We start from the raw sequence: 27989 nt of genomic DNA, 5'->3' as shown, positions 1-27989 counted from the left end.
ATTTAAAAGTTACGAAATTGTAAATTTGTAGAAAAGCAAATGTACCAAACCATTAACTTAACAGAGAGAGAATTTAATATTCCACGTATGAAAATACGAAAAATATTTTTTTGCTAATACAGTTACTTGAATTTTAATACTTTGATTGGTTCAGGGATAATAATAATTATTCTTGATATCAATCGTTGCATGGTAACAAAACTACTACCGTAGCTCCACACATTTTTGAATGCATTTAAGATCGGCTCTCATAACTGTCCATAAATGCAAAACAATTCGTATCTATCTTTTGCAGATCCAGAGGCTCACGTCAACTTGGCATATTTTGCGGCAGAAGTTCACTGACAGTGCTTTCAACTTTGAAGCGAAGCTAAGACCTACGTTGAAAAGCATGAACGAAAGTACAAATCCACAGGCTCCTAATACTACCATTCCACACATCTTACCTTACATACTTCTACAAGAGAGATCTTTGGAGGATATCCTTAGTAAGTTTTATCAACTGCCAAACTTAATTCCATTCACATTGCATCTAAAAAGCTCTTTACTATTCAAAGGTAATAATTTTATTTTATTAGTATACAAAGAACTCCATAAATAATAACTGTATCTAAATAATGAATATATTTGAATTCGAATAATTGCAATATCTCAGTAATTTCCATCAATAATAACTGTATTTTTCTAACCGATAAGTTATAAACGGTACAAACACAAATTGATTCACGAGTTAATATATTAATTCTCATTTCTGAACTAATCACATTTGTTCAATAGGAATAATCGATATTGTGGGATTTCTCCATAATAGAAAAAAAACAGTTTTATTTTTGCCACATCCATATTTATTAGATTAGATTCTTTACATATCTAATAATGTGGATGTGACAAAAATAAAACTGTGTTCTTTCATCAAATTATATGTTTTAGTACAGGAAAGAGAAGCTTTTATTTGTTTTAGTACAGGGAGGTAGAATCTTTTCAAATTTTTGAGTTAGTTTGAGACTTTCAGAACTCATTTTTTGTCATGTTAGCAACATATCATCATCTGCAAGGATATTTCGAAATTTGCGATTTGTGAACACAGTAAAGGTAGTCCACAAACCGCTATATATTTGTGTGAAATATTTTGCGTCGTCATTAAAATTCTTGTTGTTACTCTGTTGCATATCCATACTTTTTCACTGTTAAAATTAAACTTGAATTTCAAAAAACACTTTTGAAGTGAAAATACACTTACTTTTGTAGTGACGATCGTTTCGACCTGTTGGTCATCATCAGACTGTGGGAATTTACTCAGATGACAAGGCTATGTGTGGTAAGGGATGAAGGTGGTGGAATAGGTTGTGGTGGGGGTTGGGTTGGTGGATAGGTACTTAGTGAGGCGGTAATTTTGAACTGTGGACTATTTTGTCAAAGAGTGTGTGGGAAGAGAAATTTATTTGATCATTTAGGAGACTGTTGGGAAACTGTTTTGTGTGGTTGTAAATTTTGTATTGTTCCAATACATTGAGTTTTCTGCTTTTTTGTGAGATATGGAGGATTTCAAGATTGGTGGCGATGTCGGTGTATATTCCTGATGATCTGAAAGTCGCTAAGGTTATACCGATTCACAAGACCAGTAGTAAAGATAATATGAACAACTATAGGCCCATATCCCTGCTAAGTGTAGTGTCAAAGCTATTGGAAAAATGTGTCAAGGTGCAACTGCAGAGCTATTTGGAGGAGAACAACTTGCTCTCTAATGCTCAGTTTGGCTTCAGAAGGAGTAAGAATACCTGGGATGCACTTTTTTCCATAAATAACACCTTTATGGAGGCAATCAATCGAGATGAGAAAGCTCTAACAGTATTTATTGACCTGGCCAAAGCGTTCGATTCGATTGACAGGAGTATACTCTTCTCAAAACTGGAGATTATGGGGGTGAGGGACTTGGCTTTGGCCTGGTTCAAGAGTTACCTTGGTGACAGAAAACAAGTTGTCCCCATTGGGTCGAAACTAAGTGGAGTTAGTGATGTTGAATACGGTGTGGTGCAGGGCAGTACCCTGGGGCCGGTTTTGTTCCTTATCTATATGAATAATATTGATAAGCTTAATATTGAAGGAGAGCTGTTTCTATTTGCAGATGATACTGCAGTTATATTCAGGGGTGCAAGCTGGAATGAAACTTACCTAAAAGCCGAAATAGGAATGAAGAAGCTGAAGTCAAGGTGTGATCAAAACATTCTTATCATGAATGTGGGAAAGACAAAATGTCTGCCTATCGCACTTAGAACATCAAGTGAACCCCCTAATGACTTGATGCTGAAACTCCATTCTTGCGAGGATAACTATAGCATTGACTGCAATTGCCAGACAATTGAGAGAGTAAAAAGCTACAACTATCTAGGTGTTATGATAGACGGTAATCTTAGATATGAAAATCATATAATCAATTTGCAACGTAAGCTCCGAAAAATGATCTATATATTTTACCAGCTTAGCTTCATACTAAATGAAAAAGAAATTAAGTCAGTCTATTTTGCCTATGTCCAATCGATTCTTAGTTATAGTATAATTGCATGGGGTGGAGCGTCTAAAACTACGTTAGAGCCTCTGTATATTATACAGAAGCTGATAATTAAAGCAGGCTTGAAATTAGAGAAGCAGTACCCCACAGAAGCACTTTTCAATTACTCCAAATTACTGACTCTCAGACAAATATATATAAAAAATGTACTTGTTTTTACATTCAGAAATAGGGATTGTATTGTCACAGAAGTAACGCATAATTACAATACTAGAAGCTCTGTAAATGTGGGCCTACAGGTCCCTAGAATTATTAAATCAATAAACCGCACAAACCCGTTTTATGTTTCCAACATCCTATTAAGAAAAGCCCCAAACTCAGACATACCGTTTAAGAAGTCCCCTAGCTTTGGAATCAGGAAAAATTTTTGCCATCTGCAAAACTATAATATAAATTACTTGCCTTTTATGTACATACCTTGATTCTTATTTATCTCCTTTCATTGCCGCTGTTCTTTGCACAAAACTTTTTATTTTTTCTTTTCATTTTTGAATTTTTCATTTGACACTTTCAATTCCAAATTACTTAGTATATGACGGTACTCGTCCCACACACAAGTCTATGACTCATGTGGGACTATACCTTTATTGCTGGGTCAGAGCACTTTGATTGGGTATTGTGTAGGCTATTCATTATATGTTTATTTTTATTTATTTTTTCTAATGAAGGTTTGTATTTTTTTTAATCATGTTTACGTTTTGCAAAATAAGACCTTCAAGACTTTGTCTTGAATCCAAGACATTGGATTCTTCTGTATGTCTATCGATTTAGTCATTCAACTATAGCTATTCATGTAGTCTAGCCTAGATCAAAAAATTTGTTCTAATCATTAATCATTGTGTGCTGAATACCTCAATAAAGAATTATTAAGTTGAATTGAATATGTGGTCTGTTGATATAATATGGTCAGCAAAGCTTGAGTGGCTATGTGGTTTATTAATGGCTCTGATGTGCTCTTTGTATCTTGTCTGAAAGTAACGTCCAGTCTGTCCGATATACAGTTTACTACAATCATTACATTTCAATTTGTAGATGCCTGGTTGCTCAAATCTCTGTTTGTTTGTTTGGTAATTTTGAAAATGTTTTTTCAGTGAATTTGTTGTTTTAAAGGCAATTATGTATTTGAGTTTTTTAAAAGATGATGCTATTTTCTGTGATTTTTTGTTGTAGTATGTGAGTGTGATGAATTTTTGGTCATTTTCCATATTATTCTTGGTTGATGATTTTGTTCTTATTTTGTGGAGTAGGTTGTCGACTAGAGTGGATGAGTATCCATTTTGTTGAGCAATGAATTTGATCGTTTTGAGCTCTTGATTGTAATCAAATTGTGTCATGGGGATATTCAATAGTCTGTTGATCATGTGGTGGAAAGCTGCAAGTTTATGTTGGGTTGGGTGGTTGGTTGGAGGTATTGTAAATTACTGTGTCAGTTGTGGTAGGTTTCCTGTGTATTTTAAATGTTTTGAAAGTATGGTTTTGTTTAAATATGGTGATGTCCAAGAAATTGATTGTACTATTGTTTTCCAGTTCTATGGTAAAGTGCAAGTTTGGGTGTATTTTGTTCAGTTTGGAGTGAAATATTTCAGTTTGTCTGGTGTTTCCTTTGTATAAAATGAAAATATCACCAACATATCTAAACCAGCTGATGATTCTGTCAACCTGTGAATGTGTTTTTGTTCAATGTTGTGGATGAAGATCTCAGCTAAAATGCAAAAAATGGGGCTCCCCATGGGGAGACCGTTTGGCTGGAAATAATATTGGTTATTATTGTAACAGAAGTAATTCTGTGAGGTGACTAGGTTAGTAAAATTTGCAATTCCATTGATATGTTCAGGTGGTGTATTATTCTGTTCCAGCATTGTTTTAAGGAATTTTACAGTTTCGGGAATCGGTACATTGGTGTATAAATTTGAAATGTCTAGTGAAGCTATTGTGGAGTTTTGTGATATTTGGATTTTCTGAAGTTTTGTGGTGAGATCAATGTTGTTTTTCACTGCAGTATGATTATGAAAAGTTATGTTGTCTCTTATGGTGGTATCTAGTAATTTGGCTAGTTTATGGGCAGGTGCTGTTGTGTGATTGATCAGTGGTCTTATTGGTACATCTTGTTTGTGTATTTTTGGGAGGGCGTTGAGTCTGGGTGCTTGTGGGTTGATTTGTTTGAGAAACTTTTTCTGGTTGTTTGGGATTATGTGCTTGGTTTGGTTGATGGCATCTTTTATTTTTGTTTGATATGTGTGAGTTGAGTCAGTTGAGAGTTTGACTATGTTATGTCATTGATGAATTTGTCTACTTTCTGGTCTATGTCTGTTTTATGCATTATAACTGTGATGTTGCCATTGTCAGCATTAGTGATGACTTTTTCTGCTTGTTTTTTATGCTTTACAATATCATGTATTCTGGGTTGGTTTTTTCTGAGGGCTTGAAATTGTTTCTGTTTCTTGTTATGTCCTGTCTCAAGTATTCTTGATCAGGTAGGGTAGTGTTTTGTATTGCAGTCTAATTGTAACATTGAACAAAAACACATTCTCAGGTTGACAGAATCATCAGCTGGTTTAGATATGTTGATGATATTTTCATTTTATACAAAGGAAACACCAGACAAACTGAAATATTTCACTCCAAACTGAACAAAATATACCCAAACTTGCACTTTACCATAGAACTGGAAAACAATTAGTACAATCAATTTCTTGGACATCACCATATTTAAACAAAACCATACTTTCAAAACATTTAAAATACACAGGAAACCTACCTACCACAACTGACACAGTAATTTACAATACCTCCAACCAACCACCCAACCCAACATAAACTTGCAGCTTTCCACCACATGATCAACAGACTATTGAATATCCCCATGACACAATTTGATTACAATCAAGAGCTCAAAACGATCAAATTCATTGCCCAACAAAATGGATACTCATCCACTCTAGTCGACAACCTACTCCACAAAATAAGAACAAAATCATCAACCAAGAATAATATGGAAAATGACCAAAAATTCATCACACTCACATACTACAACAAAAAATCACAGAAAATAGCATCATCTTTTAAAAAACTCAAATACAGAATTGCCTTTAAAACAACAAATTCACTGAAAAAACATTTTCAAAATTACCAAACAAACAAACAGAGATTTGAGCAACCAGGCATCTACAAATTGAAATGTAATGATTGTAGTAAACTGTATATCGGACAGACTGGACGTTACTTTCAGACAAGATACAAAGAGCACATCAGAGCCATTAATAAACCACATAGCCACTCAAACTTTGCTGACCATATTATATCAACAGACCACATATACACCGACATCGCCACCAATCTTGAAATCCTCCATATCTCACAAAAAAGCAGAAAACTCAATGTATTGGAACAATACAAAATTTACAACCACACAAAATAGTCTCCTAAATGATCAAATAAATTTCTCTTCCCACACACTCTTTGACAAAATAGTCCACAGTTCAAAATTACCGCCTCACTAAGTATCCACCAACCCAACCCCCACCACAACCTATTCCACCACCTTCATCCCTTACCACACATAGCCTTGTCATCTGAGTAAATTCCCACAGTCTGATGATGACCAACAACAGGTCGAAACGATCGTCACTTCAAAAGTATTTTTTTAAATTCAAGTTTCTTGTTGTTGTTAAAAACGATTTTTGGTTATTAGCAACTGACGACTTTTTTGCGAGGGTGTCGTATTAGGGTTGGTGGTAATAAATTTGGGATATTTAGACCCCTGGTATTTTTGCTTGTAGAAATTAACATTTCAATAATACTCAATATTATATTGTCTTTTTTCTTTAGGGCTACTTCCAATATAAATAAAAATAAAAATCTTAGTACACTTTTAAATTATTTTATCACAACATGTTTCGGACATTAATACCAATTTCAAGTCAATGACATGACATTACTTGAAAATGGCATTAATGTCCGAAACATGTTGTGACAAAATAATTTTAAAGTGTACTGAGATTTTTATTTTTATTCAATATTATAGATATTTTATATTAAATTTATTCCATTACCAAAAATTATTAGAGGCATTCTAACCTCTATTATCTTTAACTTTTCAAACCTATCCAATTCATAATATACTTGTAGCGTATTCATAAGGCATACTAGCCGTCAGGCTCGCTTCGCTTGCCATATCCGTCTAGCCAGGGGGCTCCGCCCCCTGGACCCCCGACTGGATCGTCCAAGAATGAGATCAGCAGGCTCGCTTCGCTCGCCTGCATTTTTCATTTGAACATTTTTATCATATGTTAGGACAATCCAGTCGGGTTTCCAGACTAAACGGCTGGCTAAACGGATATGGCGAGCGAAGCGAACCTGACGGCTAGTAATATTCCCAGGATTAAAGTAGCTGTGCCCAATCAATTTTTCCGAGATAAATAAATGCATTTAAATCTTCAACTTGGTGCCAACCTAACAAAGTCAACTCAACTTAATGCCAACCTGACAAAATTATTAATTTAGTTGCCAGTTAACAACTGTTTCGAAGAGGTACTCTATCTAGATTATAGTTCTATAGTAACATATGATATGGGAATTTCAATTATAATTAAGAGAAGAAGAATATACATGCTAAAAGACGAACTTTAAACCCTTAAAAACAACCCTTAGAGTTAAAATATTGCCAAAAGATTTCTTAGTGCGCCTCTAAAGGGCCAACTGAACATACCTACCAAATTTGAACGTTTTTGGTCCGGTAGATTTTTAGTTATGCGAGTGAGTGAGTGAGTCAGTCAGTCAGTCAGTCAGTCAGTCAGTGAGTGAGTGCCATTTCGCTTTTATTATATAGATTCATACCGTACCTTATCCACATATAAATATAAATAAAACGGTATAAGTATACGATATGAATACAGTATAAGTGTAAGTTTATACCAAACTGCCACATAAATAGTATATAATTAATTACACTGTAGGCCTATTCATTATCGTGTAAAACCTATTAATTTATACTTATACCGAGTTCATACTGTACTTCTCTATACCGCTGTTTCAGTTCTCTATAAAAGTATAGACCTAATGTACAAGTTGGCTGTTAATCAATGAAGGAAAAATGATAAAGTATAATGTACAAGTTAATCAATGTTGACTGTTGACTGTTAATCAATGAATGTGTAATGAGGATGGATGTGACTTGCAGGCACAGATACGAGCAGCAAGTCGAGTCTGGAGTTGAGCTGCCTGACGCCATGGGAGACGACAGCGGCGGACGCGGGTCTGAGCACATTACTGCTGCACGTGGAGGCGGCACGCAAGTTCAGCAGCTCGATCGCCATGCTCAGGCGCAACGCACAGATTGTGCTGGGCGACTCCAAGGTGGACGACCTATTGCTCGACATGTTCCGCACCGAGTTCCAGCTCAAGTTCCTGTGGGGCAGTCGCGGCGCCGCCGTCGCCTCCACCGAGCGGCACCACAAGTTCGAGCAAGTGCTCACCGTCATGTCACTCAAATGCGAGCAAGCCACTGCGCCGGCGCAGCCCAGCCCGGCGTCACAGCCCTACAACGCCGCCATAGGAACCAGTGTTTGAACGCTCAATTCACCTGAAAGTCATTACGTTTCGATGCGTGTAGACTTGAAAGCCACAAGCATGTGCAGTACAGTTTTCATCAGCTGATACTATTGGTATCTTACTGTTACTGTACAAATACAGGTATATACGCTTAGCAACAGCTGATGAGTAGTGAAATACGCGTGTTTGTGACGCTCAAATCTGTACGCACCTTTTTGATAATATTGTCGATACCGGTACCATCCTCTTCAAAACTGACTTGAAGGCACACTATATTATAGTAGTTTTGAAGTGGTAATAATAACCAATAATCAATAAGGTATGTTACTTCAGTTTCGTTCCATAACAATGTTTAAGGAGCCTCGAATCTTTTAACATGCAAAATATTTCAACTTTGTATTTACCATTTATATTGCGTTCTCACAAAATTGAGAATTATTCCTTTTGAAAATCTTGTCTTCCGTGCAGTAATATTACAGAAGTTTGGTGTTATTTGAGGTAATGGCATAGATGTCCATTATTTTGATGTTGGTGACTGCCTACTGTTGCTAACTTCTGCTATGATAATAATTTGCAAATAATTCATTTTTATTGATTACCGTTCTCCTTTTGCTTCTCATAATTTGTAGATAATGTTTGAGCATATTTTTATTGACGGAAAAAATAGCATTTAGTACACCCGTGTAGGCCTACCAGTATACTGGAAACTTACACCACAGTTTCTTATTACAGCCAGTGTCTTTAAACTAGTAGTTCTGTGAACAGTAGACCTCGCGCTCAGTAAGTTACATTGATCTGTTGTTATGTTTTCTCAAAAATTAATAAATAATTTATCAATTTAAGATGTCTAGAAAAAATCCTAAATAAATATAGAGCTTTCTGTCCTATCGTACCGTGACGTGTCGTCCCGGAATGTGATTGTGAGCGCTGTTATCAGGTCTGGCTGCAACTGTCTACAACGTTGTAAAGATACAATTTCCAAGATGTTCGATGTTTTTGAACGGATAGTACTGTATTATAGTCAAATGTCTACTAACGTTGATGGAAAGATAAATTTTCAAGATGTTTGATGTATTTGAACGGGTAGTATTATAGTCCACTAGACAACTGATTTATGATGAATAATTCTATAGTCTGATTTTTACGGTAATATTGGCGTATGAAGGAGGCTCCTTTTTCCATTTATATTATCCTTGAAATGCAAAATTTCCAAAAACCTTGTATATACGTCGACGCGCAATTTAAAAAGGAACATACCTATCAAATTTCATGAAAATCTATTACCGCGTTTCGCCGTAAATGCGCAACATATAAACATTTAAACATTAAGAGAAATGCCAAACCGTCGACTTGAATCATAGACCTCACTTCGCTCGGTCAATGAGCACCACAATGAATCAATAAGCATATGAAAATTTCATACCTATGAAAATGATCCAAAAAAGATCCACTACAACTAGTAACCGTTGAACATGGAACCTGAAATACAAACATAATAATATCATGACCAGCATGTATTGATGTTGGTACCTAAACAGCACAAACAAGTTGAAAATCAATTGGAAGCACAATTTTCCCTCAATAATAATAATGTTGTTTTGAGATGTTCGTATTTTTCATGTATGATAATTCAGGCTGTGATACTTTGGATTATATTCATGAAAGTTCTCTTTATTGGCTTCAGCCAATCATGACATTCTCAAGTGCGATGTAATATGATTAGGAAACTAGTTGTATTTTTGAAATATCAGTAAAACGGTACCGGTACCGTTAGCCTTTTCAATTAAAAAAGTATTAAGCATCTCTATGAAAATGAAGAATATGGAACAACTAATTATACTAATACAATATGTATCTACTTGAAAGAAATAACATATAATTAGCTAACATTCCAGATACGGTATCGTATACAGTACCTATATAGTTTTTAATCTGGAGCAATACTCAGGGAAATAACCCCGCATCATTTTGAACATTTTGATGGTTACTGAACGTAACATAACGATTAGCTGTATGAATTTTTACAATAGTACTTTTTATGGTCATATTCTTTTGTGAATTATATATTTCGTTATTTCTTCTTTGGCATCTTTATTATAAACTAATGCTCATTACTTACTACTGCTAAAATATAATCTAAAAATCATACATTATTTGCCAAGATCTTGAATATAAAGGAGTGGAACATTTTGTTAGCTTTACTATGTGATTTCGGGCTCTGCCATTTTTGAGCAACCTTGATATTATGAATTTAGAACATTGTTAGGTACACTAACTTCAACAAGAACAGCAGTGGAAGCTTGTTAACCTGAAAATTGAATTGATAGATATTAAACTCTTCAAAATATAAATGTGTTTTTCTAATATTTTACAGTATCAACAGTGGAATAAATACTGGATGTAATGTATATAGCCTAATACTGGATGAGTTGTATTTGAAAATGCACGATTTGTTATCGTATAAGGAGAATGTAGAAAAGAAGATGTACATAAGTATCTGCTATTGTATTTTTAATTTGTAGTTGATTAGTTTGATAATCTTTCCTTCTTGACATCGAGAGGAATTAGTCTAACATTTATAAGCTTGTGTATTCTAGTCAATTAATAATTTTAACTTCTATGCAGCAATTCGTTTTTTATTATCACTCAAAATATTTTAAAATCAATTATAAGATTTGTTCAAGAAAATTTTCTATATTTGTCTAGTAATTTATTTTCTTTTAATTATTCTTCATATGCTCATGCATACAAATATTTCATTTTCAATTCCTTAGTGTGTCAACTATGTAAGAAAAAAGTGAAAATATTATCGTATTGAGATACTAAAGGAAAATCTAGGAATTCGTAGAATATTATTTACAAATCTGAAATGAAATGAAAATGCCAGATCCTTTCTGTAACCCATTCAGTGTCGACCACTATTCGAATTTATATTGATTTTCTTCGTTGGCTTTATAATATATGCTGTAACATAATATTGGAATGAAGTCGATAGATTCGTAACCTAAAGATTGCAGGAAATTTTTTTCAGAAGTTCGTCATTCAAGAAACATTCAATGTTGCAAATATGCAAATTAATCGAGGTGGTAATGTAAATACGGTTGTTCAGCTTTTATTATTCTATGAGCTGAATTATTACTAAAGTAAAAAATATGACAGTATGGACTCACATTAAGAGTATTTACAAAGCTTTTTATAAAAGTTATGACTAATAATTGGATGTGAAGCTAAACTGAATAAGTAGTCTGACTCTGAGTTGATCGATTCTCAACAGTGAATAATCCAGATCATTGAGCATTTTAATTAATTTTATGAAAATAACTGAAATTACCTATTTGAATATTCCAATATAGCGAATTACCTACTAGATTCCGTTGGGATACACGTACAATACACACTGATAAAAATTTATGAAATAAATTTCTTGGCTGTGCAATCAATTTTATAGAATATTTTCTCTTACAATACCATATAGATCCTTCTATTTCAAGTCTTGATTACCGTACTTTATAAAAAAACACCTATTCTATCATATTGACATTATTGTATCTCAGTAATTCAAACACCCTGACATTCAATCTGATCATTACTGTCATCAATAATTCAAGTTCAAAATATGATGAGACTAGATAACTATAATATTAGAATATTATGCTCGTGCTGTTAAATGAAGAGAAACATAATAATTGATTAGAAATAATAGATTTGTCTACCAAATCCTTATTGATGCACGTATAACGGTAATCATCTAGATTTTATCGCTTATTTAGAAATTTTCTTTCCTATTATTCAGGAGTTATTATGTAATAATTGATATTATTATATTATTCAATATTTCAATTGTGATTTTTATAATATAACTGTGATTGGTGACTATTCATTTTGTAAATATGTGAAATACGTACATTATTGTATAGAACTTTGTAGTAGATAATTGTGCAATGAATGAAGACTGCCAGATACTGTGTCTTTGAATAAATTAATATAAAAGTACGGTAGTAGTTGATTGTGTATTTCAAATATTGATTCACATACGCATTCCAGACTGAAATATATCATTTATTTTTTTTGTTTGATTCCAAATAATTTCTATGAATTGTTATTGTAAAAATGTAATATTTTAATATTTCTAGAATTTGTAGTTTATTACAATTTTCAAGTAGCCTAATATTTTCAGATTTTCAGTAACAGTTATATTTAGTTACTCATCATTGTCGATTTTCATTGTGTACTCGTATCAAGAAGTACTTCATAGATTATATTTAAAACAACTCAAAGGTGTTATAAAAATCAGATTGCCAGATTATTTCTGATAAAAATTTTCATAGTTTCATTGATAGCAATTTGAACATCAACGAATTATTATAAAACTTACAAACGATTTTTTAAGCTTAACTTACTGCTTGCGGGCAATCAGAGTGATCACAAATAAATAACAGAGATGTACTATACAGCGGAAGTTGATTTGAAATTAAATTTAACTTATACTTCAATATACATTCAATTTATGTATGCCAGGTGCTAGATAATAGAGCTATATAGTAAAATTTACTGCAAAAATTGCAATTATTGAAAAGAGGTTAGATTTTCATTTTTTTATTGTAATGAAAGAAGCGGAATAGATCTAAGGTTGTGCTAATTTCGTTGATCATTGAGTCAAACAATTTTTTAGCGATGAAATATATGTCATAACTGAGATGCATTGATATAAAAGTTCAGTATCGATTAAAATAATATAATAAGCAGGGCTGATAAGATAATGTAATAATAACTAATAAAATATTTTATTATTTTCGAGTTATTACTGTGATCATCAAAATATATTCTATTTTTTTTACTTCTTATTGGAATTGAACGGTAATGTTTTACATCACTTTTTCAATGACACTTAAAATGTTGATTTTGAACCTTTTAAAAGAATGAATCATGTCAAGTGTCAATATAATGACTTTCACGTGAATATTTATATCAAGAAGACTATTTAGAGCTTGATTCGTATACCCAAAGTATTGGAATTTCATGTTTTAGGGATTTCATTTTTAATCTGTTCTTCCAACATTTTTTGAGGTTTATCGAACTGTAGGTAGCCTATTATATATATATAAATATATATCAGCAATATTACCTATAATAATACATTGTTAGAATTACTGTCTTCTTTCATAGATAGCATGTATTAAATGAATAAAATTATACTAATTCCGATATTTATAATTTCTTAGGGGATATTCCAAACTCATTTCAAGGGAGAGTGGATGATACAATGAAATATTTCAAATACAAATGTAGATAGCCAATAACAGATTAGGATGAATACGAGATAAATGGGACCATTTGAGGATGATCGAATGATCCAAATATGATACTACTTTCTGCTTACTAATGTGTAAGTTGATAATAAAAATATAGAATTTAGAGATTATTGGTTTTTTCCTAAAGTAGTATAAGAAGTAATTTTGGTGACTCACTGTTTCAGGAACATCATTAACCGCCAATAGCGGCCATGCATAGAGGAAATTATCATTACTCTTTTAGGGAAAAATATCAAATATCATTCACCTACTTCACATTGCAATTTCTCCCCACTTCTATCAGTCCTGTTCCCTTACAATCTAACATTGACAATATTATTGTCGTCCATATGAAATGTCCTTTCAAGTTTTCTGGGCTAATATACCAAAAGTGTACGGTACCATTAATTTCTAGAATTTTATCCTCATGTTTGTGAATCTGGTAACAACTATATATATAACATGAGAAATTGCAGGCCTTCAACCATTAACATATGTAATGAGCTAAAAAGTCTTCTTATTTCAATCCTAATAAGACCCCGAACCAAAATATTTAGACTAATTATTGTAATCAACTCAATTTTGAAACATAAAAAATAGTGAGGACTGGAAATTCTCAAGATACTCTCAAAGCTTGAACTATCAACAATAACTCACAGTTGAAATAACAAAATTAATAACTCTGTTCAAAATATGATATTGATGCCACAGATCAAACACAACAAAAATATGATTCTTTGAAAATTCTTAAATTCTTAGAAATCCCAAACTACGCTTCGAAAATGATGAAATCACCCAAAACAGTAACACATCTTAGCCTAACCACAGAGAAAAGAAGCACTACTTCTGGTATGCTTATTCCGTGACCTAACTCATTTCGATGTAGCCTAAATTACGAAAACTCATAATTATAATAAAAACTTTGAAAATAATGTTAATTCCATGCATTCCAGCTGAATCGTTCTGTAGTTGGTTGCAATTTAGCATCATTTTGCAACCGTAAGATGATATCATAATTCAATAGAAAAATACTTGATGAATTAACAGTTTCACGTAAGTATTATAATTTATTCACTTTTTGTACTAAGTGGGAAAATCTACTGCCTAATAGACGAGGTTGTGTACTTATAAAAAATTGTAAAATTGAACTGCTTATAATATTAAATATATATAATAAAATAATTCATAAATACAATAAAACATTGTTCAACAGCATGAATAATAAAATAATCTTTGAAATAGTGTTATGAATAGCTTAATAATTATATACTTTTTGTAGCAAGTACGTTTTATAATAATGAACCTTGTCATTTGATGTCTAAAAATATAAATATATAATTGATTGTTGATTTTATGTTTTTTCTTTCATCACGTTAACTTGAATCATTCTTGCAATCAAATATCTTTTTGTTATAATGTCGGGTTGCACCAACCTTGATCAACAAGCTGATAATAGTTATGGCATTGTACTGATTCTTTCCAATGTACCTAATGGTCTACTTTCCCTGATTCTCCCTTTTATTAGGAATCATCTCGTTTTGTGCGATTAGTGTGCTCATTTTCCATGAGAATTCATGTGTCCACAATAAAACATAGGCATACCGGTGTCGTTTTTTCAAATGTCGCATATCTCCATCCTTATATCACATTGGCAATGAATGCAGTGGAATACAATATTTATGCGAAGATGAGCAGGGAACTATTATAAGGAAGATATAAGTTCCTCTCACGAAAAATGGTCATTTGCTCTCCATAGCGAGAACACTAATTGCTGTCAAATGATTACAAGATATATGGCATATTTATTATAAATTCATTATTGCTTAGTGTTCATCGACTGAAACGCAAAATACTTCATGTACTGTATTCAATGTTGGCAAGTCATCATGATTCATGTAGCAGAAACGTTTGAGGAAAATTGGAATTCTAATAACTTGAAAGAAACACAACATTCTTTATAAAACATCAATATTTATAAAATTAAAGTACAATATTTATTTACAAATTTACAAACATAAAATAAAATTGAGACGGCAACTTTGATATTCGCTTAAGAAACTTGTTCAGAAATATTGTGCCTCACAAAAGAGCGTCTATGGCATGGATTACTCCATTTGTGGCTGGAATGTTCCTTGTTAGTACATGTGCTGAGTTCACCTTAACATTACCTGCAAAAATAAATTGAATTTTTAATATGAATGGTATTCATCACATTTATGATTATATCTTCCTTGATATTTGGATTTCTGAATTTATTCAGATCACAGCTAATTTCACAGGAGAATGTTTCATAGAATGATTACCGTACCCTATAAATCAAGCGTTCTAACATTATAGAATATAAATACCATAGTGGCAGCGCCATAAATTGGAAAAATGGACTGTAAAAATGACTATCATTGAAATGAATGGAAAACGATCATTTTCTATGATAGCTCACATATTATTGATAATGTACTCAAAGTGGATATAATAATGATAGTCAGTAGAGAATTATTACAATAATTGCAATTATAAAAAGTCCTGAAGTATTATTTTAATTCTCGCGGAAGAATCCTGCGTCGGAAGTGAGTGTCACTATAATGTTTAGGTTTTCGACTGTGTGGTACATGTGAAACGTAAGGTGAGTGATAATGTGTAGGCCTACTTACCGGCTTCCTTGTAAAGTGTGAGATGCGATGATTTGTCCATGGAGTCCCTGAGCTGGTAGTACCTCATGCCGGCGCTGTAGAGGGTGCCCGCAGTCAGGTGCCGCAGCACGAACCTCTTGGCAGCGCCCTCGCTCTCTATGCGCTGCAGGTCCTCCGCCTTGAACGCCGAGTCAACAGGTGCGAACACCGTGTACGTTTTCAACCCTGCAAAAAGCCACTCAAGTCCTATATATTGTAAACCACTCATACTTCATGATGTAATAGACAGTTTGATGTAGAATTATGGATAAAGGTCATAAAGGATATACAGTATCATATAAAGTTTTCTCATAGTTTTATCAATAGTCCAGTCACTATATACACTGGTGCATGCAATTTATATTGTAGTTCTGATTTTTTAATATATTGTTTGGGAACATAAGAGAAGTGCAGAACCAATTTCTTCATGCAAAATTTCCTTGTGCTAGATACAGAGTGGCCCAAAACCTCGTATTTTCGGCTCATTTTCCAGTTTTCACCTATTTCTGCCAAATCTCGTTATCGGACAGAAAAATTTGCTCTCGCCTTTTTTCTAGACTATGAAATTCTAAATAAAATGAGATCATTCGGAACTCTCTATCTCTGATGAGTACTGAGTTATGATTTTTCAAAAATGAGTGAAATTTGAAGAAAAAATCAATTCTGATGAATTCTAGTTTCTGATCAACAATATCTTCCGATTGTTACCATTTAGATGTATAATTCAAAATCCCTCTGGGTGTATTTTTGTGCTCTACAATCTGAGATCAGGTAGAGCGCTCTATGTCATATAGAGTTCCAGGTACACCTGACAACAATGTTCCTTGTATTGGGAAAAACACCTAATTTTCAGCTTCACTCATCATCACCAACTACATAGTCTTCACATTGATATTTCGCACAATGACATAAGTTAAAAAGATTATGTTCTATGAGAATCACCCGTTAGATGCACTTCATTTCAGTATTTCCTACTGGAGAGGCGCGCTTAGAATCAAAATTTCAAACACTTATAACTTCTGACACAATGCTCAGATTTCATCGTACTACACTTCATTCTGCTCGACTCTTCAAGGCGGTCCAAAATCATGCATCATAAGTCAAATTCGGTCGAAAAGTGGAAGATTTATTGTTGAGTGTACTTGAGCCCATATTCCAATACACAAAAAATGGCCAATTTCTACATTCAAAGCTGCATGTCTTCTGATAAAATTTCCAAATCTAGTGAGGATGTGAAAATTGTCCCCCTCTACCCACTCCAATAAATAATACTTCCAATTCTAATACCATTCGAAAGTTACAAAGATTTCAAAAATGGCGATGTCAGCTTTTACATTTTTTCCGTGATTTTACTGTTGATCAAGAGTTTCTAAAACGAGTCTGATGCATCATAGAAACTCTCGATTGATTCCAAATTGTAGATAAATTCACCCTCTACAAGCTCAGTTGTCTAAAATCCAACTTGAATCACTTTTCCCTATCATAGTACTGCCAAAACTGTTGATTTGATAAAAATATCTACAATTTCCGGATTTTTTTCAACAATCAAATCTCACTCTACGAAAATATTTTTCCATATAAATCGTTTAGAGCCGGTGAAAAAGGAAATTATATTGTACATTTCAAGATCAAGAAATGATTTTTATAATAAGGGGTTACCGAGATACATAGCTTTGAATATAAAAATTGGCCATTTTTCGTGTATTGGAATATGGGCTTCAGTACACTCAACAATAAATTTTCCACTTTTCAACCGTATTTGACTTATAATGCATGATTTTGGACCGCCTTGACGAGCCGAGAAGAATGAAGTGTAGCACGATGAAATCTGAGCATTGTGTCAGAAGTTATAAGTGTTTGAGATTTTGATCCTTGAGGTGTCCCCTTAAGCGCGCCTCTCCACTAGGAAATACTGAAATGAAGTGCATCTAACGGGTGATTCTCATAGAACATAATCTTAGGAAGTTATGTCATTGTGCGAAATATCAATGTGAAGACTATGTAGTTGGTGATAATGGTTGAAGCTGAGAATTAGGTGTTTTTCACAATACAAGGAGCATTGTTGTCAGGTGTACCTGGAAATCTTTATGAGATAGAGCGCTCTACCTGATTTCAGATTGTAGAGCACAAAAATACGCCCAGAGGGATTTTCAATTATACATCTAAATGGTAACTATCGGAAGATATTGTTGATCAGAAACTAAAATTCATCAAAATTGATTTTTTCTTCAAATTTCACTCATTTTTGAAAAATCATAACTCAGTACTCATCAGAGATAGAGAGTTCCGAGAGTACCTCCTCCCCTCTCCTTCCTCCACATGTTCAGCCTGGCGCTGCTGGGTGAATGGAATTCCCGGAGAAGTGTCTGGCTTTTGTGATGTGTTTGTTGTGTTCAGAATGATTTTCCAAAGAGAAGAGATTTTTGTACTGTCATCCCTTTTGTTAAGGCTACCTTGTTTCTCTATTTCCAAAGCCTCTCGTATAATTCTAACCCGAAAATCTTGAATGTAGGCTATTTGTTTAGAATTTTTAAAGTTTATTTTGTGCCCTGTGTTCTTTTCGTGGTTGTAAAGAGCTGAGGTGGATTGTTTGTTTTTTATGCTCAGTTTGTGTTCCTCTATCCTGGCTGATATTCTTCTATTTGTTTGACCTACATACGTATTGTCACAATTCAGACCGGGGATGCTGTAAACGCCTTGATTTACTAGCTCTTATCTCTGGACGGGTTTCTTTAGAAATTTTGAAATAGTTTGGAAAGGTTTGTAGACTGGTTTGATTTGATGTTTTTTCAATATTCTTCCAATACGATCGGTGGTACCCTTGATGTATGGAAGGGGGACGGTTTTTTTTAAATGCTTTCTCTTCCTTGAGTTTTTCTTCAGGTTTTGGAGGTGTCAGTTGTTTTTTCAAAGATTTTTCAATTATACTACTATTGTAACCATTACTCTTCAGTATGGATTTGATTGTCTTGATCTCCTCTTCTTTGCTTTTTTCGTCAGTGAGATGGAGAGATCAAAAGATTAGACTATTAACTACAGAGAAGGAATCTCTTTTTTATTACTTTATTATTCAATAGAATCGTGTCATAACAACAAAGTAACTGATTGTTTGAACGGAAACATGCAAAAAAGTGTCTGAAAAAAATGTTTGATAAAAAATCGGCCGTCCAAAACCGCTATGTGTGCAAGTAGCCTGGAAAAATACTCGTGGTCCCCAATTGTTATTGTCTATCATAGTAGTAGATTGATCTTCTTCTTTCCATCGAGGATTAGGCTCTTGCCTGTTCCGACTCACAACAGTATAGATCAAATCTATTACAGCACACAGTAAATCTAAAATTAAAATTGTTCTTTTTACATTATACAGTAAATCTATAATGAAACTGAAAATTTTTAGCAGCTATTACGTATTATGTATTCTATTGCCATCTTTTTCTAGGACTACCTATATCTCTTTTCCCTTTCGGGTGGTAGTTCAGAATCTTCAAGGGAATCCTTTCTGCTGGCATTCTTTTGACATGCTCTCTCCATTAGTTGCAATATGATATTACCTTCTCGTTCATGTTGAAAGCACCCAGCTCTTGTCGTATATCCTTGTCTCTTATGTGGTCTTCCCCTGAGAAATTCTGAAATTATAAGCCTTGCATATTTCATTCAGGATATGAACTGACTTTCGTACAGTGTCTTCATTTTTCTGTATTATCCACAGGTCATCCGCGAACAAAAGTGCATTGAGGTAAACGTCATCATATAATTTAATACCCAAATTTACCTTACAATTCCATTCTCTGATAATGTGGTCAATGTAAATGTTAAATAAAGTGGGTGATAGACTACACCCTTGTCTTACTCCTTGATTAATAGTAATCTCATCTAGTCTATTATTACCTGTATTTATAATGATTTTGTTTCGCGGTATTGACAGCATTAATCAGATGTCTTGGATAACCTCTCTTCCACAGAATCTCCCAGAGATCAACTCTATCAAAAGCTTTTTCGAAATCAATAAAAGCCATGTGGGTTTCTAAATTGTATTCTCGCCTTTTCTCAATTATTCTATTCACTGCAAAAATATTGTCTGAGCATGACCTTCCTCTGAATCCATGACCTTCTGAATCCATTTTCTTTAGTAGATTGATACTAGGCTAATGGTGATAGATTGATGAATGGTTAACAAAATTAATACTGATGAGCGATATGCATGCCTACCTGTGAGCATATTGGCGACGCCGGATCGGGCGAGGGCGGCTAGGAAGTGTGTGAAGCGGGCGTCGCGGTCGGCTCGAAGCGTCTGCAGGAGGTCACCAACCGGAAGTGGGAAGAGGACCCGGTCGACCGCATGCGCATACCCCTGGCGCAGCTCCACGTTCTGCTTGTCCGCCATCAGTCTGGCTCCGTTCACTGTGCGCACCTGCCCAACAATCACCAAATTATAGATAACAGATTGAAAATAAAGATGAAGAATCGTCAAGATGTACATAGCCCATCCCACGCCTAAGGTCCTAAGGTACCGTCCTAAGGTACTCAATGTACATCTGCGCATGATACTTCATAATGAACGGATAAGATTCAAAATAGTCTGAAGTTAGTAACATGATAAAATACTGACTTAGAAATTGAGAAACAAAATAATAAAAATGTCAAGTATGCGTACCTACTGATAGCCTGTGATATTTGAATATATATTTACAAGTTGCATGATAAGTTACTCGAGCAGAGAGTAATATTTTTAGGTTAGTAGTTCCTCTTCTAAACACAATCATTACTGTCCCGAATTGCTTTAGTCCAATTCCAAATATCATTCAATTTATCAATTAGAATAATTTGAAGACATAAAATCTGGACTTGAAAAGTTGTATAATATCTACTAAGTTGAGTATTCCACATTTTCTAGGTGTTGCTAATTCTGATTTTAAATAAAAGATGTGTTGGTTATATTTCAGATCGAATGAAAACAATTCTATTTCTTTTTCCTTACATTATTATTTCAACCACATGATTTGGTGAATTGAAAGGTTTTGTTGATTGAGTTCACCAAAAATTGAAAATATTGTATATACCATACAGTAAAACATTAAAACATATAGTAGCTTGAAAGAATCATTATCTTTTAGATTTATCCAATAACATCACTTTTATTCTTAACTTATTTACCTGGTTCAATAAACGATATATTGTTAATAAATTTATGGAGTTTCGCTGTTGATTATCGAAAAAAATGAACTTGATACTCAATACAAACCTAATCAAATCTACCTAAACTTCTAAAGTGATATTATTTGGGTTGCGATGACTCTATAGTAAGATGACACAAACTATCATAGTTGTTTATCTCATACTTCTGCAGCATTCCATAAGATGTGACAAAAAAACTGTTTTTTCAATCATGAAGAAATTCCACAATATCAATTCCTATTGAACAAATTTTATCAGTCTGATGAGAGACTTGATGGTTTTGTGTGGTAGAGGTATGGAGGCGTACCTTGATGTCGTTCCACTCGATGTCCTGCGTGGTGTAAGTGTTGACCCTGAGCTGGGTGCCGGCCAGACTCACCCCCGTCATCTCGTCCTGCAGTGACTCAGCTGTGAACACGCCTGGCACCACGTGATGCAGCAGCAACTGAACACAACAATCATACATTTCATAAGCAAATTATACAATTTCAAATTAACTTTCAATTCAATTTATTCTATTGTTATTTACGAATCGGATCTGGGTATGAACAATGCCTCTCCATCTTCCTCGGTCTTCCCACCATCGCTCGTTCTCAACCTGTCGCCATCTGTATCCTCTCTTCTTCACTTCGTTGACCACTGTGTCTTTCCATTGTCGTCGCGGTCCTCCTCTTGGTCTCCTTCCTTCAATCCTCATCTCTTCCATTTTCTTTGGCAGCCAATCCTCTCCCATTCTCTTCACGTGTCCAAACCAGCGTAGTTTCATGCTTTCTATCTTTCCCCTTATTCACGATTATTTATATTTCAAAATATTACGTTTGTAATATTATTATTACGAATTATTTTGGAACCATGAACTTTTAATGAACTAAGTTACAATTCAACAAACAATATAGCACTTTTTCAATGTTGATACAAAAACTCCAAAACTCAAAAATGCTTCTTATTCAGTAATATGTTTTATCAATATTTTTCTCATCCATTTATTTTAGAATCCGAAAATACTATGTATTTTTCAGGAATAAAATTTTTTAAATGAATGAACTAGAACGCCTCTAAACTAGAATTCCTCCTTTTAAAGATGAGGCATTTTTTTGGGCTATCATATGCCATTTTTGAGAGTGTACATTTTCAGAGTAGTGCTTTAAAAATTATTTTATAATCTTATTTGTAATTTCATTCTCGTACAAAAAGATTTATAGCGTAAATTATGAATGTATTAGTGAGCTATTATTACATTGATAAAATGTTCTTTTTTCATGTAGCCTACCGTATGAACTACGATTTGCATGAAAAACAAACATGATGAACAAGAAATATTAATTGATGAGTCGTAGATAATAACATGAATAGCATAAAGAAAGAAGGAACTATAAGTTAATGGGTTTATGCTCAAAATTTACTTTATTATCCACATTATTTTCTTTTATGAATAACGTTGGTGTTTTGAATAACGTTCAAAAGTGTTTTTCAATATAGTTATATAAGATCAAATTTATTTTTCCATTATGTAGACTGTTAGTTGTGTATAGTAGACTGTGAATGTAGACTTCCATGTCAGTATTATATTATTTGGTATAATTTCTCATGCCAACTGATCAGAGTATTACTGAATCGTATGCAACTCTGTATACTCACACCACTTAGAAGTCTTGGGTTCTCTTTGAATTTTTCTTCAGCTTTATCTGGTCCTCCTAACTGAACTTGTAAAGCACGGAAAGCTCTATCCGTGGGCACAAACAGTGTATATGGTCCTGAAAAAGCACGTTTTATAACTCATTGATTTTATTCTATACAAACATAGCTCATATCAGTTGAAGAATGTTTCCAGAAATTGTGAATCAATACGTTCAAACTCATTTATTAACGTTCGTAGTCTATTCGTCAACGAATTTTTTTCCGTTGTGATAATTATATTGGCTAGTATATGAGTAGACGAATCAAATAATATTGATCGTCAAATAATATTATATTGATCGTCAGTGGAGTGTCTTATAGCTTTAACCCTGGAGTGAAATTCAATAACAGTTTCAGATACTAGTGTGCTAAACTACTCGAATAATAGAAAATGTATTACATAATAGTAGTCTATTTATAAAAAGACAGAGAGTAAGATTGATAATAAGATTATAAAATGAGGTACAAAAATCCAATGTTAATCAACCATTCGTTTGTGAGCAAAAAATTGTGCCCCGGGTGAGGATCGAACTCACGACCTTAAGATTATGAGACTTACGCGCTGCCTACTGCGCTACCGAGGCTATGAGAAATCCTGTAAGAAATTCAATTCTTGAATAAGAGAGTCTCTGCTACGTTTCCACCGATCACAGTAACACCACGGTATATGGAAGAAGATTTTTATCTAAATACCGTGAGTAACACCAGGTCACAGAGTAGAGAAGCACTACACTGGTATATTTTATTCCGTGCCCCAGGTACTTCAGTACTTCTGGCGGGAAATCTCAAAGTATAAAAAAATTGCAATGACTACACTATAGTGAGGTCCACGTTATAATGACAGTATTTGATCAACTTTGGTTTTGCTATCCTTGTCTATCATTTGACAAAGCCGGTGGTACTATCCTTTTCTAGGTTCACAACGATACCAATTATGTTTTTGACAGTGTAGAAATATAATTAATTAATGTAGAGGATCGGCATCGCTATTCTTCTATCTTTACCCACTGCCATTATAACGTGGACCTCACTATAGTAATTCTGTGAACAGTAGACCTCGCGCTGGTATAAACCGCAGCCTCCTCTTTTACTGTTCATCAGAGTAAATCCTGTCTGTATGTCGTGTCGGCGAGATATCGGTGTGAAAACGGCTAATGGCTGTTGGGGTGGTGTATCAAAAATGCTAACATCAAAAGCTAATCTCCTTCAAGACATACTTTCAACAGGACAGCCCGAGTTCAAAGCAGAGAAAGTTCGAGAGGCAATACTATGTTATTTTAGTTATTAATTGCATGCGATATTGCACGCAATCAATAGTTTATTTATTTATTCACAATGCAGACATCGGGTTTCCCCAAATATGTCTCCATAAAAATAAAAATTGTACAGATACAAATGAAAGAAGAAAATAATGATAAAAATAATAAGAACTCATGCAATAATAAATAATACAAACAACAAAAATACCACCTAATTCAAAAATGAAAAATACAAAGATTTCAAATACTTATAAAAAAAGTAAAAATAAAACAAATATTGAGAATCAAAATTCCAAAACTTATAACAAAATTAAAGAATATAATAACAAATAATGAACAAAAATTTTATCAATAGAATAAATAACATTTATAACTGAATGACGTCCCAAACCATATTATGCACATCCACACTGATACACCAACTATTTATTTGATCAGATCATGCTTACACAAGATTTAATTATCATATAACGCTTTCCGGAAATTTAGCGCGAGAAAACCAGAAGATATAACGCTTTCCGGAAATTTAGCGCGAGAAAACCAGAAGACATCTAGGCGCCCAGACAAGCTTTTATAAGTTCTTTGCATCCTATTTAATAGTGCATGGAAATTGCAAAATAAATTAAAACATTAAAACATTTAAACATTTAAACATTAAACATTTAAACATTTAAACATTTAAACATTTAACATTTAACATTTAAACATTTAAACATTTAAACATTTAAACATTTAAACATTTAAAATTTAAACATTTAAACATTTAAACATTAAACATTTAAACATTAAACATTTAAACATTAAACATTTAAACATTTAAACATTTAACATTTAAACATTTAAACTTTAAACATTTAAACATTTAAACATTTAAACATTTAAACATTTAAAATTTAAACATTTAAACATTTAAACATTTAAACATTTAAACATTTAACATTTAAACATTTAAACATTTAAACATTTAAACATTTAAACATTTAAACATTTAAACATTTAAACATTTAACATTTAAACATTTAAACATTTAAACATTTAAACATTTAAACATTTAACATTTAAACATTTAAACATTTAAACATTTAAACATTTAAACATTTAAACATTTAAACATTTAAACATTAAACATTTAAACATTTAAACATTTAAACATTTAAACATTTAAACATTTAAACATTTAAACATTTAAACATTTAAACATTTAAACATTTAAACATTTAAACATTTAAACATTTAAACATTTAAACATTTAAACATTTAAACATATTAACATTTAAACATTAAGAGAAATGCCAAACCGTCGACTTGAATCTTAGACCTCACTTCGCTCGGTCAATTATTGAACTACGATCAATGTTTATTACAAATTGTGCGAAATTGCAATTTTTATGACTTGTTTCATTGATCATCAGTCATTGCATAGCGTAGCCAGTATTTTTTAATGGGGGAGTTGTCAAAATTTTTTGGGCCACCCATAATAGACATCACCAATGGAATTTGATGAATGAGGGGTTGTTATCTTGGATTTTTTGCCTCTCTATCGGGCTCATTGGGGAGGGGGTTGAAACCTGGAAGCCTGATTGTAACCATGCATGGCTCCATTATAAAGAGAACATGACAGCTGATACATTCTTATGTTTAAACTGACCAAATTAAAATCCGATCAGTTTTCAATAATTGGTATGCCCTTATTTGCTGTAAAGAGAACGTCACTCAACGATGTACATGTAGATGTAGCCTACCCCGAAAAACAGCCATAGAACAAAAATCCCAATTCCAATCGCACATAGCATACGGTATTGTTGCAATATAGAATATGATTGCACTGCTTAGATAACTAGGATGACACTACCCTAGGCTACAGTAACTATATTACCCACAGTATGGCCATTTACTGTCACGCATCTGATACAAATCCGCCATTAAGATTCCAAACATTTAGTCCTATCTTATTGCATTGGAAATTTGTAATTCACGTCTTTTACCGATTGGAAACATACTTTGAACTTCTGATGAGTTTGGTATAATTTTCTAAGGAAAATAGGATTTATATCGCGGTTAAATATTTTTAAGCTTTTCTCCCGCTGCCGCCATGAATATTCCAAATATTTATATTCTTTAATGCAGCTTATAGTGGATAAAATCGCTCGCCTTTACTTATTATATTATATCTTTATTATTACTTCGATATAATCTCTTTCAAGTTTTTTTTATATATTCCCAATATAGTTTTAGAACTTGAAATAGTAAATGGTAGATAATAGCGAGTGAAAATGAAAGGTACCTAGGTGACGTAACCTGAAAGCTGTATCTCCAAAAAATTACTAATAAACTTTTGAAATATGATATGATATTGTGATATATTGTTCCATTGACAAAAAATGTTCAAGTTCTCAATCATATTTCTAAAAATTTTAATAGACATGTAAACAATTGATAAAAGAAAACACAAAACCCATAACCATTATTATTAATATTCAGTGATATTTCAAGTCTGCTGAAGTGATATTAAAATACCTAGTTAATATGGGTAGGTAGGACGTTTTTACTAATAGTTCAAAAATTATTATTGGATAATTTTTTTTAAATGCAGTATTTCCTATTTTATTTTGTATTTTTGTTTGTTATAAAGAAAATGAAATTTCAACTCTTCAAATGTCATTTCAGATTTTAGTAGTGATTTTTATCATCATTTTTCCATATTATCATTAAAAAATTAAAATTTTTAACTATTAAAGAAGTAGCTACGCACGATTAAAAATTGATATTGTCGCTCTCATTATATACAACGACGTTCTATTAATTTTACAAATACGTTATATTAATTTGAAGTACATTAATTTAGGCAGAAATTTTCTCTCTTTCTCTTTCTCTCTCTCTCTCCTCCTCCTCCTCCTCCCTCTTTCATTGGTACCGATAAGGCGTAACGCTGCGTACCGTCAGAAATTATAACCCCTGATTACATCTACGTTACTATTATGGTCTTAAAATCGGCTTCAAATCATCCAGCTTCTCGCTGCAGTTCCCTTTTCTCACTCACTTCCAGATAAAAAATCTGGTGTGGTACACTCACACAACTTTCCTTGCTCATATTCGAAACTACGATCAGACTTTTGTATATGTGTATATATAATTGTTTTCAGAGTACTTTTTCCTTTGTGTAAATTGTGAAATTCAATGATTTTTTTAGTCGTCATTTTTTTAAAGTCGTCAAAACAGCTGTTCTACAGATGAAATATCTCGACTATGTGTTCTTTTTATGAACTGCTCTACCTACCTACCTCATGCACGAGAAGGAGGTTACAAAGTCCATTTCTCAAGGATGGGGTGGACCCCCCATTAGTTTCCCAGAAAGGAGACTCATGCCAGTTAATAGAGCTGATAAATAACTATACAGAGTATGAATTTGAAAAAAATCGGTCAAGTTATTTTGAAAAAAACGTGAAAAACATGGTTTTTTAGTAATTATCCGCCATTTTTCTCAAGAATATTACGGAGCTCCTGCAATTTTCCAAGGAAAAAACTCATGTCATTTGATAGGACTTATGAATAGCTACCCATGGCTTGAATTTGAAGAAAATCGTTAGAGCCGTTTTCGAGAAAACCGTGAAAAACCTGGTTTTTGGTCAGTATCCGCCATTTTTCTCAAGTATATTACGGAGCTCATGGAATTTTCCCAGAAATGAGACTCATGCCAGTTGATAGTGCTTATGAATATCTATCCATGGTATGAATTTGAAGTAAATCGTTAGAGCAGTTTTCGAGAAAACGGTGAAAAACATGGATTTTTAGTCATTAT

At 33.2% G+C, this 27989-nt stretch overlaps 2 protein-coding genes and 1 non-coding gene across 3 annotated transcripts in view; 1 reads left to right on the top strand and 2 right to left on the bottom strand.

Annotated features, from left to right (window-relative positions):
• Positions 1 to 14759, top strand: part of LOC111045834 (SH2 domain-containing protein 3C) — a 46923-nt gene extending 32164 nt beyond the window's left edge. Inside the window, exons 6-7 of the mRNA XM_022331313.2 lie at positions 296 to 488; positions 7749 to 14759. Coding sequence (XP_022187005.1) covers positions 296 to 488; positions 7749 to 8137 — 582 coding nt within the window. The 3' untranslated portion in view covers positions 8138 to 14759. The remainder of the gene's footprint in view (positions 1 to 295; positions 489 to 7748) is intronic.
• Positions 14760 to 15361: 602 nt separating this feature from the next.
• LOC111045975 overlaps positions 15362 to 27989 on the bottom strand; it is a 65513-nt gene continuing 52885 nt past the window's right edge. Inside the window, exons 3-7 of the mRNA XM_039423540.1 lie at positions 22893 to 23008; positions 21562 to 21699; positions 20289 to 20490; positions 16062 to 16265; positions 15362 to 15578 (exon numbers count right to left, since the gene is read on the bottom strand). Of these exons, the coding sequence (XP_039279474.1) occupies positions 15490 to 15578; positions 16062 to 16265; positions 20289 to 20490; positions 21562 to 21699; positions 22893 to 23008 (749 nt within the window). The 3' untranslated portion in view covers positions 15362 to 15489. The remainder of the gene's footprint in view (positions 15579 to 16061; positions 16266 to 20288; positions 20491 to 21561; positions 21700 to 22892; positions 23009 to 27989) is intronic.
• On the bottom strand, positions 23443 to 23515 carry Trnam-cau. The gene has a single exon. It is a non-coding gene; the product is annotated as a tRNA-Met (tRNA).

This window comes from Nilaparvata lugens, chromosome 3 (assembly GCF_014356525.2).
Source record: "Nilaparvata lugens isolate BPH chromosome 3, ASM1435652v1, whole genome shotgun sequence".
Lineage (NCBI taxonomy): Eukaryota > Metazoa > Arthropoda > Insecta > Hemiptera > Delphacidae > Nilaparvata > Nilaparvata lugens.
This window is presented reverse-complemented; position numbering and strand designations above follow the sequence as displayed.